Genomic DNA, 18872 nt, shown 5'->3' with positions numbered 1-18872 from the left:
AAAGTGTTTAGAAGCTGCACTTTAAAAAAAAATAAAAAGACATTTACTGGTTCCTTTTTTACTATTATTTAAAAAAATCACCACAACAAAACCATTCAAGCTATCCAAAATTCATTCACACCTGTTCTGTAAGATTAATTCTTTAAACAGTGGTAAAAGAGGATGTGGTGCTGAACCTTCAAGAGTCACTCAAAACGTATCTGTCCATAAAGCCTATAAAGAATTATTCTTAATATACAGTTCACAATACTTCAGCTTGTTATTCTAATTAAGTGAGGGTCATTTTATCAGTAAAATTCCTAAAATACATATTATTTTATTTGAAAGATTTCTATAAATTATTTAAATCATACTCGTTTCTACAATAATTATTTAAAAGTAATCCTATAGCTCCATCTGGTGGCCATTATAGGTACTAAGAATTGCAAGCTTGATTTATAAGTTATGATAGTTTTAATTTTAGGCTGGCTCTTGAAAATGAAAAAGCTATGAAACTTACTGTGCTTCCTTCAAATGAGGACTTCTACTTATATAAAAAATTATGAAGAGTTAGAATGAAAAATTTTAAAGATATAGTAAAATAACTATTGTATTTTTTTATGTTACATTAATAAATCTCTATGGCAACACCATTTAAGCTATCCTAAACCCATTCACAATTTAACATCTCAGTATATTGGCATCATGTTGAAAAAGGAGTATGGAGTAGTATGAGGAGGAGTATGAATTCATTTACAGGCTGATTTTATCATAAATCCACAATAAAATTTATTTTTCTGTTCTGTATCAATCTGTGTTGTTGTTTGTTTATTTTTATCTTTTATTTTTCATAGGAAGATAACTGATCCTTTACTCTCCTTTTTAATAAATGTGCTTATAAACCAAAAACAAGCTATTTATAGCTGTATTTATAAACTGCTTACTACTGACTATTAATATTGGGACAAGGCTTTATAAAGCATGAACTGACTATTTACTTTTTGAGTTTGAAATTATTATTTGCAGCACAAATAAGGTTTTTTAATATTTTTAAAAATCCCTAAAACTGTCAGAAAAGGATAAGGCCTAAGATTTCTATGTGAGTGGCTACATTTATTTGTTTTATAACTATAATGCATAAACTATGAAATTATACAAAATGTATAAAAAAGTACAACAGTCATTGTTTTCCAATGTTTTTTTTTTTTTTTTTTTTTTTGGATTTACATTAAAAAAAATTAGCCTACTGCAATCATTCTAAACAGCTTGAATAAAACCTGTTAATATTTATTATAGACCACTGTAACTGTGTATAATCTAACAAACAAGTTTATTATGAAAATAAAAGTGTGTACACCAGATAAATTGGACGATAAAGAAATTGCTAACAATAGTATAATAGAGCATGTTTTAGGTTTTTAGGCGTTTAGATGCAGATATGGACAAATAAAATGTAAAATAAAATGTAATTGATTTAATTAAATATAGATTAATTCTTGTTAGAGCAAAATAATAAATAAATAAATAAATACGTACACACATTAAAAAAGCAGCCAAGATGAATGAATTTCATTTTTTATATAGATTAAAATTGAAGACAGAAGCAGCTGGTATATGCGGTCACTTAATATTAAAATCCAGTAGATCCACTTCAGATATATTTCTCAACAGTTTATGTTCACGTGGCTGTTTTCGTTTATAGTCGCCAAGCTGTTATGTGTTTTGAAATAATCTTGTCCGTGATGTGTTCGTTCTTACGACGAAAGGCAGAATCCTGCAGCTCGAGAGATATATGTTATTCTGCCAGTCGCGGTGTCAAATAGTCTTGCGCACTTAAACGGGTCACAAACACCTGCATTTAGCTCTTGATGTGTTACAATGGGTTTATTGTGTGCATTTGTGGTAATATTTTATTTAAAAAAGCTCTTAAACAAGAATAAATTCGTTTGTTTTGAGCTCGACACTGTACGCGCTGATCGGAGGCGGTGATTTCAAAAACATCTGAATTTAGCTCTTGGTGTGTTCTAATTGGTTGATTGTGTGATATCGCTGTAATAATTTATTTTTAAAAGCTTTAAAACAGGAATAAATTCGTTTTCTCTGAGCTCTTTACTCCAGACGCTCGTGATCACAGCGGTGATTCATCTCTCCTATTTCTCACGTATCTCTGGCCAGAAATAATTTATCCATGAGCCCTGAACCGGTAATAATCAGATATGTTGGTTTAGCTTGTCAGTGTGAATTAAATCTAAGTATTTGTTTGTATTTTTAACCGATTTAAAAGTGAAAGTAAAAGTCCGGGAATTGAACCTGTAGGGGCGCTATTTCTCTCAGACAATGGAAGTCTGAAGCACATATACTCAAACAGAGGGACAGAGTGAGATGAGATGTCTGACAGTTTTTTAATTTTCTGTTATCCATGCAGTGTTGTAAAGTCGTGAAACTATGCATATTTCCTCAGAATGACTTTTTCATCTGTATGAAAAAATTATTTGACGTGTTTGGAAGCTGCAATTTAAAAATACAATAATGATTCCCTTTGTAAGGTCATTTAAAAAATCACCACGGCAAAACCATTCAAGCTATCCAAAATCCATTCACAATTTAAGTTCCTATCAGAAATACTGATGTGTGTTCAGAGTTTTGTGAAATTCTAAGTATGTCATTTGCCTCAAAATCACCTGAGAAGTATTCCAGTTTGACATGTTGCCACGCCAACAATTTTTTAGATATCAATATCCCCCTTGCAGATTTATATCGGCTGTGTTTTAACATTATTCTGATGAAGTTTGAAGCAAATCGAGTAATAATAAGATGCTGAATTCAAATCATTTTGAAAATGACACACTTCCTTCTGCCAGTTGGTGGCGCTATAACTTTGACTCCTAATAGTCACATATATGCGATCGACATCATACAACGAATAATCTGATGAAGTTTGATTAAAATCAGGAAATGTATGTGGACGGTATTAGACACTTCCTGTTTCTCATTTCTCGCCATAATTTCAACGCCTCGCCACGAGCAAACCGTTCGAGATATCAAAAATCCCCTGGCAATTTTTCATCCCCAGTGTCTTGAGATCACGTTGACCGAGTTTGGCGGCAATCGAGAAAAAAACCTATGACAAGTATTTCAAATTCCAGAGCATGCGCTTTTTACATAACTCTAAATAGCTGACTTCCTGATGGGCGGAGCCTATGACATGCAATACGAAAGTTGTTCGGCACGATGAGATCTATATGTGTACTGAGTTTCATATGAATATGTGCAAGTATGTGTGAGCTATACATCAACATTTCTGACTGTGTTCCAGGGGGCGCCGTAGAGCCCCTGTGCCACGCCTGGGTCCCAGCCTCTGCAGGCTCCTAAAGGCCACAGACTCCAAAGTGTGCGCAAATTTTCAAGAGTTTTTGAGTATGTTAAGGACCCCAAAAGCCCCCACAACTTTGACGAAAAATTTGAATACTAAACCCTAAATAGCCAACTTCCTGTTGGGCGGAGCCTATGATATGCAATACAAAAGTTGTTTGGATTGATGAGATTTATATGTGTACCGAGTTTCATACGTCTACGAGCAAGAATGTATGATATATGGCCCTCCATATTCCAGGGGGCGCTGTAGAGCCCCTGTGCCACGCCCGTGTATCAGTCTCTGCCCGGCCCTAATGGCCGCAGGTTCCAATCTGTGTGCCAATTTTCAAGACTTTTTAAGCACGTTAAGGGCCCCAAAAGCCCCCGAGACGTTGGAAAAAAATAATAATAATAATAATAATAATAATAATAATAATAAAAAATAATCCTAAGGAAAACAATAGGCCTCTCGCCCTTTGGGCTTGAGCCCTAATAATAATAATAATAATAATAATAATAATAAACGGAGCAATTCCAAGAGGGTCCTCACACCATCGGTGCTCGGGCCCTAATAATAAACGGAGCAATTCCAAGAGGGTCCTCACACCATCGGTGCTCGGGCCCTAATAAAAAACAAAGCAGATACAAGAGGGTCCTCGCACCTCGGTGCTCGGGCCCTAATTATTATAGACATTAATAGAAAACATATGCATAACTTTAATAGTCTATCAACAAACTTGTTTCAACAACCTGTTTGATCAGCCTTTCACAGGTACTTCTGTAAAAGTGTTTTTTATTTTTTCCCCTTTTGCAAAAAATAAGTGTTTGGGGCACCATATACTCACTTGGCTTTAAGTGTCTCTCCGTGACCCTGCCAGCGGTCCTCCTGGTCCAACTGCAGCTCTCTCAGCACTCGACTGGGCTTATAGGCAGAATTTATCAGCAGCGTCAGCACCTGTACAGGCCACAGCTCAATAGGTCAGCATCTAAGGTATTCATAAGTCTTAACAAAACACTAGAATAGTTCAACTCCAGATTTTGAGCCGTGTTCAAAGCGATTACAAAATGCAGAGAAAAGCTGATCAACTCACATTGATTTGTATAGCACATTTTATGATACATCCGTTATCAGATGTGACATGGTCAAAGTAATGTCCATATGGCAGAATGAGATTTATTTATTCTGAATTTAACTGATCACATATACAGTAAAAACGATTTGAAATTTGAAAAGTATTTGAATAGTATCTTTTAGGGCTAACCTCCTTCAGCACCAGGACACAGTTCCCAGGTCCCACACACTGCGGCAGCTCTGCAATACGGCCCTTATTGAGATAGGGCCCTGAGAAGCAGCGATGGTTGAAATAGATCTTGGGGCAACAGTATTTCCCATTTGCATGGCCTGCTGGTTGCACATGAACAAGATTAAAATAGTACAATGTTGGAGGCCGTTGAGCTTTTATGACTGTGTAAACGGCTGAGAAGGAAGACCATGCACGTGCATAGTGTTCAGATATGTATCTAGCACTCACCGATCTCAGCCTGACTGCAGTTAGTCTGTTGTTTGGTAGTGTCAGGTGAGGAGTCTTTGGATGGTATCCAGCTGCGATGAAAGAGATAAATGAGTGTTTTTCCACAATCAAAAATACTTGAACTCAATTCAAACGCTTTTGTGTCTTTCTTACTGTTTCTCTGGCTGAACAACTGCAACCTTTCTCTGTTTCTCCACTGCAAAGAACACATAAAATACACATTTTTTAACTCTCTTAACAAGCCAATATCAAATATCAATTTATAAGGTAATTTGTGTGCACAGCACCTTGGCATTGAGACGTTTGTGCTGTAAACTGACCTCTGGGCTTGCAGGGGTGATGAAGAGGATAGCCATTGGTCTCACACCAGCTCACTGGAAAAATATCCATAGAGTCTGTGTGAACTATGATTTCTGGGATGGCTTGCTTCAGACCTGAACAAAGAGTGGGAGGGAGAGATATATGAGACTAATCCTCATGTCTACTGACCTGTGATGTCTATAAAGGGCTAATCCCACTTTTATATTAGTCCATTAGTGGTTCTGCTATTTTTAATCAGGGACTTTTTTTTTCTCTGGAGCCAGTCCAAGGAGACACTCCATAATTATTTTTGCTCATTCACAGCTGCCATACTGCAGAAAAAAAGAGAGTTGATGTCACACCTTCCAAACGTATCCACATGTGTTGACCTTTGACCTTGATAACAGTTGCTACGTGAATGTTTCCAGGGCAGAGTGGGTTGACAGCCTCCAGCATCATGGACTCTTTTATGCACTGATCAAAAGGGTCCTACAAGGAAGTTTAAAAAATACCTTTTATAAAGTCATATCAGTGCGAAAGCCAGCATTAACTGAGATTTGTAGCAGTCTTGCAAGAAATCTGAATCTTTTTTAAAGAAAGTAATACAATATAATACAAATATGCGATAAACTAGGGGTGGAGATAAGGCAAAAATATATCACAATTTTTTTCAAGGAAATCTACATTTTATAACGATTCTTTGTCATTTTGTTGGTTTTATTAATTTGCAAGTTGTCTAAGCAAGACAGCCAAACTAATTTCCCTGTTTTAAAAACAAAGCCTTTCAAGGTAATAAATAAAATTAAAAAGAATGGCAGATGTTTAGGCCAAAGAGGGTGAAAATAAAAATATGTCATTATTTTATCTTTGTTATTAAAATTAAAAACAAATATGCTTTATTTTTCAGGTACAGTAGGTGTATTTTGCAGCAGCATTCAAGAAACTGAATTAATAAATATAAATATAAAAATAAAAATAAAACTAAATATACTTCACTGTAGAAATTATAGTTATATTATAATTATCTTCAGTCAAGAGCAGGGAGTGACTTTTCTCTTTGTGTTTTGTTGTTTTATTAATAAAATTAAGAGTTCACCCGAAACTGAAATTTCTCTCATCATTTACTCATTCTCAAGTTCTTTTAAACCTGAATGAGTTTCTTTCTTCTGTCGTGGATGTATTTTGAAGAATGTGGGTAACCAAACAGTTGCTGGTCCCCAGTGACTTCTATAGTATTTTTCTTTACTACTATCAAAGTCAGTGGGGACCAGCAACTGTTTGGTTACCCACATTCTTCCAAATATCTTAATTTGTGTTCAGAACAAGAAATAAATCAATAATGGTTTTGGACAGCATGAGTGTGAGTAAATAACGACAATATTTACATTTTTGGGTGAAAAGTGACAATCGGCAGCATGTTTTGAATTTTTCTGTAGCAACTGTTTACTTTCACTTTAGACATGACCAACTGTATTTTTTTGACAGTATTACCACAAGCAAACACATAATATAACTTAGTCCATTAATCAGGTGCTGTCTGACAGGCTTTTTAGTGTGTGCGCACTTCAGGTATACCCGCAAAAGGCAATGTCAGAACAGAACGCAAATGAATAATTTTGCATAAGTGCAAAATTTTTCCATAATTTTGATTATTGGGTGAACTTTTTTATCAAAATGTAAAATATATATTTTAAATACATATATGTTGTCAACATAAAAATAAATAAAAGAATTAGGTCTTACAATTTAATGTCAAATATTTTAATGATATTTTAAAAGATTTCTTCAAATAAATCAAATTAATTTTTCCCCCCCAAAAATGTCATGCTTCAATTTGAGATTATTATTAGTGCTATTATTATGAGCTTTGAACAATTAAAAAAAATGTCAAACTTGTTAACCATGAAAGATGTGTATTTAAATAGTTAAAAATAGCATTTTTATTGTATTTGTAATGTATAATGTATTTAATGTACTCATGTCATACCATTGCCCCATATTTAAATATGCAGAAAGAGAAACTCACTGGAGGAAAGCATTGCTGAGGGGCTGCTTCAGCTTCACACTGCTTCAGATAGTCTGCCCAGTCAAAGTCCTGGCCTTGGAACCCTACACACACACACACCGACACAACCACACAATGGTCAACAAATTCACCTGTTCAAACGATGAACTAATCAATATGTTGATTAGCGATTAGCAGCATGTGAGGTGTAAAGGAGAACTGACAATAAACACTTTGATTTGTGAGTGCTCAAAGCAACAAAGTTTCAAAGGGGTCAAATAGGGCCTCCCAGTTGATAAACCACAGTATATCAACACAAACTGGTGTCAAAAAAAACACCTGGAAACCAGATCAAAATAAAATGATAAACTGCATTTACGGACTGAAGCCTCAGTGTCTGTTTCCAGCTGTTAAAAAGGGGAAGGTTCCATAACGACATGGCCAGTCGTCCCACACCAGCCATTAGGTCTAATGACTGTTCTGCTGGGCAGTATAACTGCCAGTGAATGAAGCCATTTTTCAGGACAGGGAGCATCCTACTGTAAAAACACTGTTCACTCATGAGTGCGTATTACTACAAAACCAATGTTTCATGAGCCGCATTTCCACTGTGGGGCCAGTGCGAGCCAGGGCTTAAAACGGGCCGGGCGGGGCCCCAGAATAGTTTCACTAAAACCCACCCTTTACACGCCTCTCAGGAACAACGTCACGTAACCTCATCATTTTACCAACAAAGAGAAGTTATCAGAAAACTAATACTAACTAATAACTAAATACTAACTAAAACTAAGAAATAAATCACTGGAACATACGCGATCACACAGGAACATGATAAAAGCGGCCGTTTGTTTGCATGCTTTGTTAAATATTCAAATTCAAAAGCATCGAAGTTTTACTATAAAATAAGTGATACATTGATCATAATTAAATAATTTATCAGGACTCAAAATTAATCACACAGAAATACATTTATTTCTATTTTATTTATTTATTTTTAACGCTTATGAAAATAGCCTGCTCATTCAGTCGAGTCTGTTTCTGTTTATTTGTAGTCACAGTAGCCTATACGTCACATTTAGAATCTATTCTTATAAAAGCTCCCGAACAAATCATTATTATATTTTGATGACATATGTTACGCGGAGCTAAACTCTCGATACGAGACTCGTAACAGATAAAATATGTTACTAAATAAATACACAATTGTGATAGAGAATAAGAAGCTGACGTCTGATTTCTCCTGGTTGCATTTACCATGTTTATTATGGTAACGTTAATTAATAGTAATTTGTATTATTTCACTTTCCTTACTGTATATGACGATTAAAAGCAAGTTGAATCTACAAACCTGGAGGAGGGCTGAGGTTGACTCCATTCTTGAGACTCCACTGTGTAGGGAAGACTCCTGGACTGTCTCTGTGACACAGGAAAGAGCGTCCCTCTTTCTGTGCCTCGTCTCTCATATCGTCCATTTGCACCAGAAAAAACTGCTCACTAAACACCTATCATACACAAACAAACAGGTAAATGAATAAAGATTACAGATCTAAGAAGAAGGGCACAGATCTACAACTAGTTTTCCTGCTCATCCTGCACTCAGTTATCTGGAATACACCCATCTTTATGGAAAACACCCATCCTTCAGTGAGAAAGTTTAACCTTCATGTGTGGTAACAACAAGGAGACTAATTCTTTTGGTCGAAGGTTGTGTTTGACTGAATACTAACTGAAAAGTAGAAGTCATTTCTGGTAAAGCTTTTTTATAACCCCAAATTAGCACTGAATGTGTGTATTACCCCGTTTTATGTAGTTGCAGAGTATTAGGGTAACAGGTCCAAACTATAACAGTTTAGTGTGTTGAACACATTTTGGGGTGATAATAGCACAGGGGAGGTAGGGTCCATTACGTCACCTTTGCCACAGTGGCTGGACTGATGGTGAAAGGAGCTGCTGGGTCCACAGCTTCCAGCTTCATCCCTTCAGTAAAGGAGTGTGGATTGATGGTTGATCTGTCCTGAATACAGAAACAAGTGTATAGTCTGTCAGAAAGAAGAAAAGCTTTTCATCCAAACTATTATTATAGCAATCATACCTTGATTTGGAATGAAATATCAGTAACATTCTATACTACACATTATGTATTGTATACCTCCAACATGATTTTTTTTTTAACTTTATTAAACCTATTCAAATAACAAACAGACATTATCATTGTTATTGTTGAACCCAGCCACAACACATACTGACAGAAAACAATATATAAAAATAATAAATACATAAAAATATAAAAGCTAACTATAACAAATTAAATTAAAATTAAGCAAGATTAATCAATATATATTTAGTGTTTTTTCAGTTTTTTATAAAGTTAAAAATATGCTATAAAAATTAATAGGAACTTTAAACTATTTCGATTTTTACCAATAACACAGGAAATGGATTTTATGGATATTATTTACTGCATAAAGATTGACATACATTGTGTATACAATTACACAGCATGCATCATATCATCATAGTGTATGCATAATGTACTACACTTTTGTCTTAAGGGGCCTTTCACACAAAACTTACAAGATATAGGGCATTGGAATGAGAAAAAGGTTTGTTTTTCTTTTAACTTGATGCTGTGTTCATGTGCACACGCTCCATAAGAACAGTCAAAGATGCTTACATAAAAAACAATGGACAAGTTGTGCAGTGGAATAAAAAACATTCTGCATAAGCAGCTCCCAAAAGATCCCTCCATCCAAGCTGACTTATATATAGTACACTTACTTCAGGGACAATCACATTGGTTCAACCTGCAATTAAGTGCTTTGCTCAAGGGCACAAAGGTCACAGTGGTTCTCCAAAACTCTCCAGTTTATGGATCACACCAACAGGGTTCAAATAAGCAAACTCCAGGTCAGAGTCAAGTTCTACCAAACGTAGTAGTTAATCAGTATTTACTGACCCTGTAAAACTCCTCGTTGATGCTGGAGTCCTGCACCTGAGAGGAAACGGTCTTCTTAACTTCCTCCCATTCAGCTTCAGTGCGCAGGGGGAGCAGAGCTACAAACAAACATACACAAACACACGATTACCTCTCTGCTGACCACATCACATGTTTATCTTCTAAAAGCTAGTGGACTCTGATCTAAACCCCTGTAAACACTTCCCCCATCCACCAATCCCAACTATTGATTACCTAAACTGTAATATGTAGATCTCCTAGGGTAAAAGTACTTTAGTAGTGCTTATGAGGACAATTCAGGCTGCCTACCTTTTTGTGCATGAACTACACTTCCAGCATGGAACACTTAAGCTGATTTGCACATTAATAGGTCAGGAAGACTCTACTGTGAATCCTGTTGGTCTGTTTATTCATCTACTGTTAGGAATCATCTAGCCACAGCAGCAACTACATCTTTAACCATCCACATTTATTTCCAGTTTCTTCTTCTGTTTCCATGGTTTTAGTTGCACTGACCACTTACATACTTCAGAAGCTAGCTAGTGCTTGGATGTAGTACAGCGTTGAGCACATAAACATGAAAACTGGCCATGCTAGTAACAAAATCATCCACTGTGTAGTCCATTCTATTTAAAAAAAATAATAATTATATACCATTCAACTAAGTAACATTATTAAGGACATTTAATTTGATTTCTGATATTTCAAGATATGTATATTGATAGAGATTTTTTTATATATATGATAAAAACCCGCACCTGCTGGTGGTCTAAGGGTGCAGTTGTGCTCCTGTGCCCAGCCCGGCATATGAAGCAGGGGGTCCAGGTAGAAGACCCATGTGATGGATTGGGTGTCAGGAAGCCCATCTGTGCCGGCATATCGGAGTCGCAAGCGCCCCCCTACGTTCTCCTCAATAACTGCAGACCAGACCACCCCAGTATCTTGACGGTCCACTAGCTCAATGTTTAGACCCAGACTTAACAGATCAATAGGATTACAGCCACGCTGAGCCTACAAACATACAAGCAAAAGATACATGCACAAGGATAATGCAATATTTAATATTTTAGCAATAACTATGGAAATTTCATTGTTGTGCTCCAAACATCATTTTAAAGACCACTGCTATAGCAGTGCGTCATTCATTTAAATTTTGAATTTATATTTTTTAAAATACTGTTTGAGAGTATATTGAGTTAGAAAAATGTAAATGATCATGCCTTTTCTAACTGATTTTTTTTTTTTTTTTATTAATTGCAATTATTAATTTTTCTCACGATTTTATTGTCTTTTGTTTTGTTTATTGTAATATCTTATTTCCTCATCTTAATATTTAGTTTTTTTAATTGTACAGCACTTTGGGTTAGTATGATGTTTTTAATGTTTTTGAAATCTTATACTCATTTATAAAACTACAAAAATACAGTAAGATATAGTAATGTTGTACTGTTCAATTTAAATGAACTGTTTTATTTTGTAATATATTTTACAATTAAATGGATTTCTGCGATGCAAAGCTGCATGTTCAGCAGTCACACGATCCTTCAGAAATCTTTCTAATACGCTGATTCAGTTCTCAAGAAAATTTATTTCTTATTATCAATGTTGAAAATAGTTTTGTTGCCTTTTTTTTTTACAGCATTTTTTAAGAACAGCATTTATTAGAAATAAAATATTTTAAATGCCTTCACGTGGCACATCAGTTAAATGTGTCTTTGCTCAGTTAAAGTTTCTTTCAATAAATAAATAAATTCAGCATTTTGTACAGTTGTGTAAATACAATATCTGACCTGAGTTTAAATACTTGATTCTGATTGGTCATCTGTTGTATTATGACTTTTAAACTGTACACTTAATCTTTCTCTCATGCAACTTTCCCTTTTTTCCATGCAATTTATAATAGCTAATTGCCTACAATTTTGCAACTCTAGCTTAAGTTTTAATTTTTACATATCATTGCATCAGTTAATTTTGCAATAATGACCAGCGCACTATACATTTTCCCTTTACGTGTAAGGCATATCTCTTACCCCTTCCAATAGACTAGCAGGAACACTGCAGGATTCAGCCAGAGCTTTCTCCAGCAGCGCTTCCCAGTCCTGATGCTTCTCACGAACACCTGACCACAGATACAGAGCATTTTAACCATACAGCAGATCTTCAGACTATCCTGCTGACAGATTTATGCCATTTTGTGCTTATGATGGCTTCACTGTTGACATGGTATTTTGGGCCATAAGCACAGCTGTCAATAAGGCAAAGGCAGCCAGAAGCAAAATGCCAGCGAGCATCTGTACTCCCCCAAGCCTGCACCTACTGCACTCCATTGCATTGCTTCATTAACAAATGAAGCTTTAAGTATTAAAACGGGTCTTTTAATAATTTTAGAGGAGTAAAGATTGTGCCCATCAGCAAGCTGCAAGCTAAATAAAAGCCCCAACACAAACACCCATCCCCCATTTCCTGAATATGCCCACAAATCGAATGTGAACAACCACATACAGGAATAAGCACTACACGGCAAGCAATACAGCACTTGAAGAATGTAAAGAAATATGCAAATTTGGCTCTGTGTGGATGATGTGCACAAAGCTTTTCAGAAATGAGAGGAGAATCTGAATTCAAAACATCTTTACCTAAAAAGCCACACTTTCTGGAGTGAGTGACTGAATGAAACAATTAGGGTCTATTCATCATAATTTAGACAGCACAGTGAAACTGCTAAGTCACCACAATTCTCTGCTCACCCTCTGGAGGCCTCATTGGTCGACCCTGCTGCTTGCTCCATCCGATTGGATGCAAGTCAGCAGTCATGATGTCGCACCAAAAGTCCGCTCGTCGATCATCTTGGTAACCCTCATATCGTAGCAACAGCAGCTGTCCACAGGTGGTGATTATTGTGGCCACCCAGTACGCTGTTTCTGATTCAGGACGCACACACACCTCCAGCTTCATACCAGGAGTCAGCCCGGTCTCTAGGCCTTGGTCCACCTAAAAAACAAAAACACTAGTCTGAGCAGAAGATCTGAACAGACACATGGCCAACAGGGCAGCATGTTCATGGATAATGGTGAAGAGTGTAATTTTGGTCTCTTAATGACTTTAAATTAGCATTCATTTTTAGATTTTCATTTTTCAATGTAATTTTTAGTTTAAGTTTTAGTCATTTTGTTATACGTTTGTGTTTATTTTGTCAGGATGCACCGATCGTGGCTTTCGAAAGCATAAGGAGCCATCTGCTCACTGTACTTTGATGTCCTACAACATTCGTTCTGTGTAGTGCCACTTCAAGCCGAACACACCTCTTTATTAGAAGTGTTAGGGGAGGGGCCATGCTCAGTGGATCCGTTGTGTCATCGAGACTTGATTTTATTTATAATTTACAATGTGCTTAGAAACATTTTCTTTGAATTGCCTTAACACAGACTTTAAGGGACAATATTTGCCCTCTGGAACTGATTTTAAATGGCCATTTATTTCCCTTTATGAGGGCTTCTCTTTCCCTATAACTATATAAGCACATTGCATGACATCCATCTATGGCAAAATACTGAAGTACATTTTTAATGTAAAAAAAAAAAAAATGGTTACCTATATTATCAACATAAAATACATGAAGCGACAATCTGACAGCCATAGGTCATTCAGTAACCTCTGAAGGCACTAAATCCTCACTAAACCTTAGTATTGTAGTATATAGACTATGATGAAAATCATCAAATCAGAGGAATGGACTACGGGACCTTTATTGCCCCTGCAGTCAGTTTTCAGTTGTATTCTTGCCCCATGTCCTGGTTAATTTCTGACCCAGATAATAAATTCTTTAAGATCTAAATGGTCACTTACTGGTCTTACAGATCCCATAAGAATAGGAATACATCACTAATGCATAGCAAGTAATCTAAGTGTTGACTTCAGAATTTGCTGATAATTTTATTGTGTGCTGGGCTCTAGTGTACTCAACATTTCTGTTTTTGCATTGGACATGACAGAACACAATGTCTCAATCAGTTAATTGAGTACAAGCAGATTCAAACCTGACTCTTTTTCGAGTGATTCATTAAAATAACCAGCTCAAAATAGTCATTCGTTTATGAATCATTTCGGTAGCTCACGTAGCTCTTGCAGCAAGGTCATGGGTTTAATTCCTAAGGAAATGCAATGCACTACATGCTCTGATATAAAATGTTAAACTTGAATGCAATGCAAGTCGCTTTGGATAAATGTTTCTGCCAAATGCATACAAATTTAAAATGAATCAGACTACTTTAACTGCCAACATAAGTGTAATAAAAAACATGTTTGTTTGTGATCAAATTTGATTAAAAGCTTTCAGCTTGGTTAAATGATAATTTCTTCACTATATTCACTATAACGGTGTAGAACACAGGCTGGCCTCATTTACTCACATGTTTAAACGCATGATGAGGAACAGAAAGCGCCCCAGTTTCCTCCAGGTAGTCATCCCAGTTAAACTCTGACACATCCTGTCCAGAGTCTGCATCTGAAACATTGAATGACCAATAGCTCAAACACTGCAGAGTCCATTCAGCTCTCTCCACACACAGCCTTATCCCTTCACATCAAACCATATCAACAGAGTGGGAACGTGAGTGCTTATATATATATATATTTATAATAGGCAGGAGCATGCGCAAATGTACAGGAATGTGTAGAAATGTCCAACTTTCTCTGTCAAAGACAAACACTGTGCCACTGCAATTTAAATATGTGCAATACAGATCTCAATATTGTAACTTTACAGAGTCAAAGGATGGACTATGGTTTTATTTTTCTTCAATTTATTGAGCAACAGAGCAGAATGAAAGAAAATAAATAGCTTACCAGACTCCAGCGCCTCAAGGCTCATGTCTGAAGCCCCTGGAGGACAATCAAACAGTTTCTACATGAATAATAAGGAGGGAAAAATCAAGTGAGAGGAAAACAAACAATGAAAAAAGAGAGACAAATTATGAGAATAGAAGTATCATTAATATAAAAGTGTTTCTGTAAAACTATTTGCATGTGTGAGAGAGAAAGCATGTGACAAGACAGAAACATGAGGAGACTTGCACACATTTCACACAGGCTACTTCATTTAAGTAAACAGGAGGAGGAATTCTTAGTGCATATGTTCAAAGATAAAAGGCACTTCTGTCACTCAGATGTCACCTTTAAGAATCAAAAATGCAACACAATGCCCAATATAGCTTTGCGAAGTGAAATGGCTGTGAAGTAATAATGCAGCATATATAAAGAGAGGGACACCAACAATAAGATACTCAACTAAAAGAGCCAGAAACAACTTTGAAAGTTCAGTTTCAAACTCAACATGCAATCTGAAATGTCACTTTCAAAAATGCAAAAAAGAAAGAAAACGGCTAACGAAGTTGCATTAACTCAGTCTATTCACCCGGAGCTGTCAAGCTGTCTTTGTGAAGGTTGACGTCTCTATTAAAGAGAGTCGGACATTCTTCCTGACAGCCGTTGGTGGCCACGACCCTCCTGCTCTGCTGGGATAAACTCTTTCAGTCCACCCCCCCCCGACCCCAGCACCACCCCAGAGCCCTGGAGCACAGCCCGGGCTACGGACACAATGTACTGGGGTCACGGTGGTCTCCAAAAGGGATTGAAAAGAGCAGCCAGGGCTGTTTAAAAAAGCATGTCGCTGTCCCTCAGTATGACGATCAACTGAACTTTAAAGCATTATGGGAAGAAATTACCCAATAAGCCTGTTTGGTCATCATAATAAAACTACACATTATGTAGTAACTAAGGTATTTTGGAGGTCGCCATAGTGATTATGTTTATGGAGAGTGTTAAACTTTGTTTCAATTTCTTTAACTCTAAAACTCTGCATTTTTGTGCTATGCGTCCTAAACTTTGAAATAATATTCCCATATTTGTCAAGATATGGAAATATGTATCAATACCCAAGAGAGTTACAATCAATCTGCTCATTTTGTGTATGCATTTACTCTACTAATTACAAATTCCTTTTAAAATGCATTAATGCTATCCCCTAACCATTCCTTCCTCATTGTATCATTGCATTTCAAACATTTTAATTCAAAATGGCAAACAAATGGGAAACATCGGAATTTTAAAAGGCAAATAAAATAGCATTGTTGTATAGATTTTTTTTTTTTTTGTATAAAAGAAAAAAATAAAAGGTCAGATTCTAAAAGCTTTTAACTATTTGAAGTACACTATTAATTTATTGTAGTTTTACAGCAGTAAGACTAAAAGAGCACTACAGATAATGTAGTAACTATGGTAGTTTGGCAGAAACTATGGTTACCATGGTGATTTTTTTAAGGGAAAGGTACGGAGATGATGTAGGAGAGGACATTATTTTCAGATTCTGTCTCTCTGCGTTTTTGTGTTTTGATATCATGTTTTCTTCTTTTGTCTGTAACAAAATAGTTTAGAAATGTTACTACACGTCCCTAAACCGTATAAAATAAAGTCGAAAGAGCTTTGTTGTGTTCATTCCAATTATTACTCGCTCTAAATTATTATTTATATCCCCAAACCACTCCTTTATCATTGCATTTTAAACTTTTTGAATTCAACTGGGAAGCATTTAGGAATAAAACTGAATATAAGAAGCAAATTAACAGCAATAATGCATAGTTTTGTCAAACGTAGAGGAAAAATCCTTGGATGTTACACATCAAGCATGCATATCTGATTCAGATGATACCACTTCTGTTATTTAACAATCATTAATCAACATGAAACACAACATCTTCCTCTGTTCTGATCATGCATGCAATTAAACCTATGATGTTACAACGCCACACATGAGGGAACGAGGAGAGGCTAATTCTGGTGTGTCTATGAACCCTCAGCACATTCCTGCCAAACTCTGCCGCTCCATCACTTCACCCTGAAGACAACTCCCCTCCATTGATCAAGCGAATAACGGGTGCGAGTATAAATGACTTAAAGCCAAACAAGACTCAAGGAAGACACATGACGCATTGACCGTTATCACGTGCACCAACCAGAGTCAATCTGGCGAATTATGCATTATCCAGTGGACTTTCAAATAAGAATTATATTTTTCTTGATCAGATAACTTGTCAGCTCTAAAGTCAAATACACTTTTCTATTTCTGAAGACCATCTAATATGTTTTCTTTTATTTCCAGGGCAGCATGAAGCCAAGTGAGAGCTTCACAATAAGAGTGATTGCGACTCACAACACAACTCGTGTTATGTAATGAAACTGTCATCAGTTTCTGAAAGTGCTTGAGAAAGCTTCCCATTAAACTTGATCTTTTAAACACGGATATTACTAAAAACAAAAACACAAAACAACACGACTTCCACAGGAGATAACGCATCAGTGTTATGTAGAACCAAAGCTCAAATAAACGCAATTTAGACGGTAATAATATTAATATCTGATATATAATCCGATTCGTTTTAGTGAGTGCAATTTATGGAAATTAGCTAATAAATGATGATATTAGTTCGCTGGTCAAGCGCAGTGTGTTCGGTTAGCCACATATAAGTGGATAATAGCATTTAATACATTCACGCCGACCATGCAACTTTCAATTCGGAAGACTCATTGCATAATTCAACATTATTAGACAGGAAACATTTCCCGGCACGGTTTCGCGAGGCTTTATCTGTTGATGTGAGTGCGGCTGATTTCGTGCACATGCTAAAAACGCCTAAAACCAAGTCAAGTTACTGAAACGTCATAGCTTCAGCAATAGAGCCAGGCACTCATACGAGCGAACACAAGTCACCTTTTTTTGGAGACGGGAAAAAAGATGCAGGCAACGCGAAATCGCTCGTTAAAGACAAGGTCGAATAGGGCAAAGGGTAAAATACATAAATATTTGGGAATGCATTTCGTTTCTTACCAGTGAGGAGTTTTTCAAGTCGGTTTTAGATGCCGTGTCTTTTTCCGCCTAGTCGTTCACGACCTCATTCCAATATGGCACAAAGTGTGAGCGCGCATGCGCCGCCTCTCGCGCGAGCCTCTCATCCGCGAGCCCGGGATTGATATTTGTTGGCTTTCAGCGATTAAAAAGGCGAACTTGCTACATATTTCAACACAATCTTTATGTTGTCCCACCGAAACAACACTGAAATAACGTAAAAGCTCCACTTTTGTGGATTATTAGAGGTTTTATTTGAAATATGCATAGACTGAACAATAAAATCGCTGGGATGCAATATTAAACGGTTGCTTGCAAATGTCATAATCGGTTCAGGTCTTCACCGCGCGGAGGTTAGCGGTTATTCTGTATTATATAAATTATCTGAATGAACAGAACCTTTAATGTGGTAAAGAAGGTTTACCGCCCTGCCTCTCTGCTTTTTTGCTTAGTAAAGTGTTAGAATGTAACAGAGCTTAATCTATCGCAACTGCGCCACGCTGAGCAGCCAGTTCCTCTGTGTGATTAATCTTTCTGGATCCTTCCATGTGGAGACACGGAATGTACAGTTTATATACGATTAATTCATCTATAGCATAATGAAGATTAAGTGATTTATTCAGAAAGTTTGTTTTAAACAAATTCTAGTCAACATTTCAAAGCAAGGTTTGAAATAAGAATTATATATTTACATTTGTTATAAAGTACAGACAAAATAATATATCCCATACAGGGCTTATTGGAAAACGAAACAGAAACTAAAAGTATTATTATTATTATTTTTTTTTTACTAATTTACTTTATTTAAAACCTTTAAATAATTTTTGTTTGCACACTTATTATCTA

General features: G+C 36.2%; 1 protein-coding gene across 3 annotated transcripts in view; it reads right to left on the bottom strand.

Moving 5' to 3' along the window:
- The window catches only part of LOC128022410 (scm-like with four MBT domains protein 1), a 45814-nt gene extending 27356 nt beyond the window's left edge, over window positions 1–18458 (bottom strand). The window contains exons 1-16 of one of the 3 annotated variants that reach the window (XM_052609963.1): window positions 18009–18458; window positions 14972–15007; window positions 14536–14630; window positions 12874–13117; window positions 12157–12245; window positions 10885–11137; window positions 10127–10224; window positions 9083–9184; window positions 8519–8672; window positions 7192–7274; window positions 5528–5654; window positions 5186–5299; window positions 5019–5061; window positions 4866–4936; window positions 4596–4738; window positions 4179–4288 (exon numbers count right to left, since the gene is read on the bottom strand). In XM_052609963.1, coding sequence (XP_052465923.1) covers window positions 4179–4288; window positions 4596–4738; window positions 4866–4936; window positions 5019–5061; window positions 5186–5299; window positions 5528–5654; window positions 7192–7274; window positions 8519–8672; window positions 9083–9184; window positions 10127–10224; window positions 10885–11137; window positions 12157–12245; window positions 12874–13117; window positions 14536–14630; window positions 14972–14996 — 1751 coding nt within the window. In that variant the 5' untranslated portion in view covers window positions 14997–15007; window positions 18009–18458. Of the gene's footprint in view, window positions 1–4178; window positions 4289–4595; window positions 4739–4865; window positions 4937–5018; window positions 5062–5185; window positions 5300–5527; window positions 5655–7191; window positions 7275–8518; window positions 8673–9082; window positions 9185–10126; window positions 10225–10884; window positions 11138–12156; window positions 12246–12873; window positions 13118–14535; window positions 14631–14971; window positions 15030–18008 lie in introns of all 3 variants that reach the window. The other 2 variants (XM_052609964.1, XM_052609965.1) reach the window with 2 other exon arrangements.
- Between the last annotated feature and the right edge of the window lie 414 nt (window positions 18459–18872).

The sequence above is a fragment of the Carassius gibelio genome, chromosome A11 (assembly GCF_023724105.1).
Source record: "Carassius gibelio isolate Cgi1373 ecotype wild population from Czech Republic chromosome A11, carGib1.2-hapl.c, whole genome shotgun sequence".
In the NCBI taxonomy this organism is placed as follows: domain Eukaryota; kingdom Metazoa; phylum Chordata; class Actinopteri; order Cypriniformes; family Cyprinidae; genus Carassius; species Carassius gibelio.
Note: the sequence above shows the minus strand (reverse complement) of the source record. Positions and strands in the feature narration are given on the sequence as shown.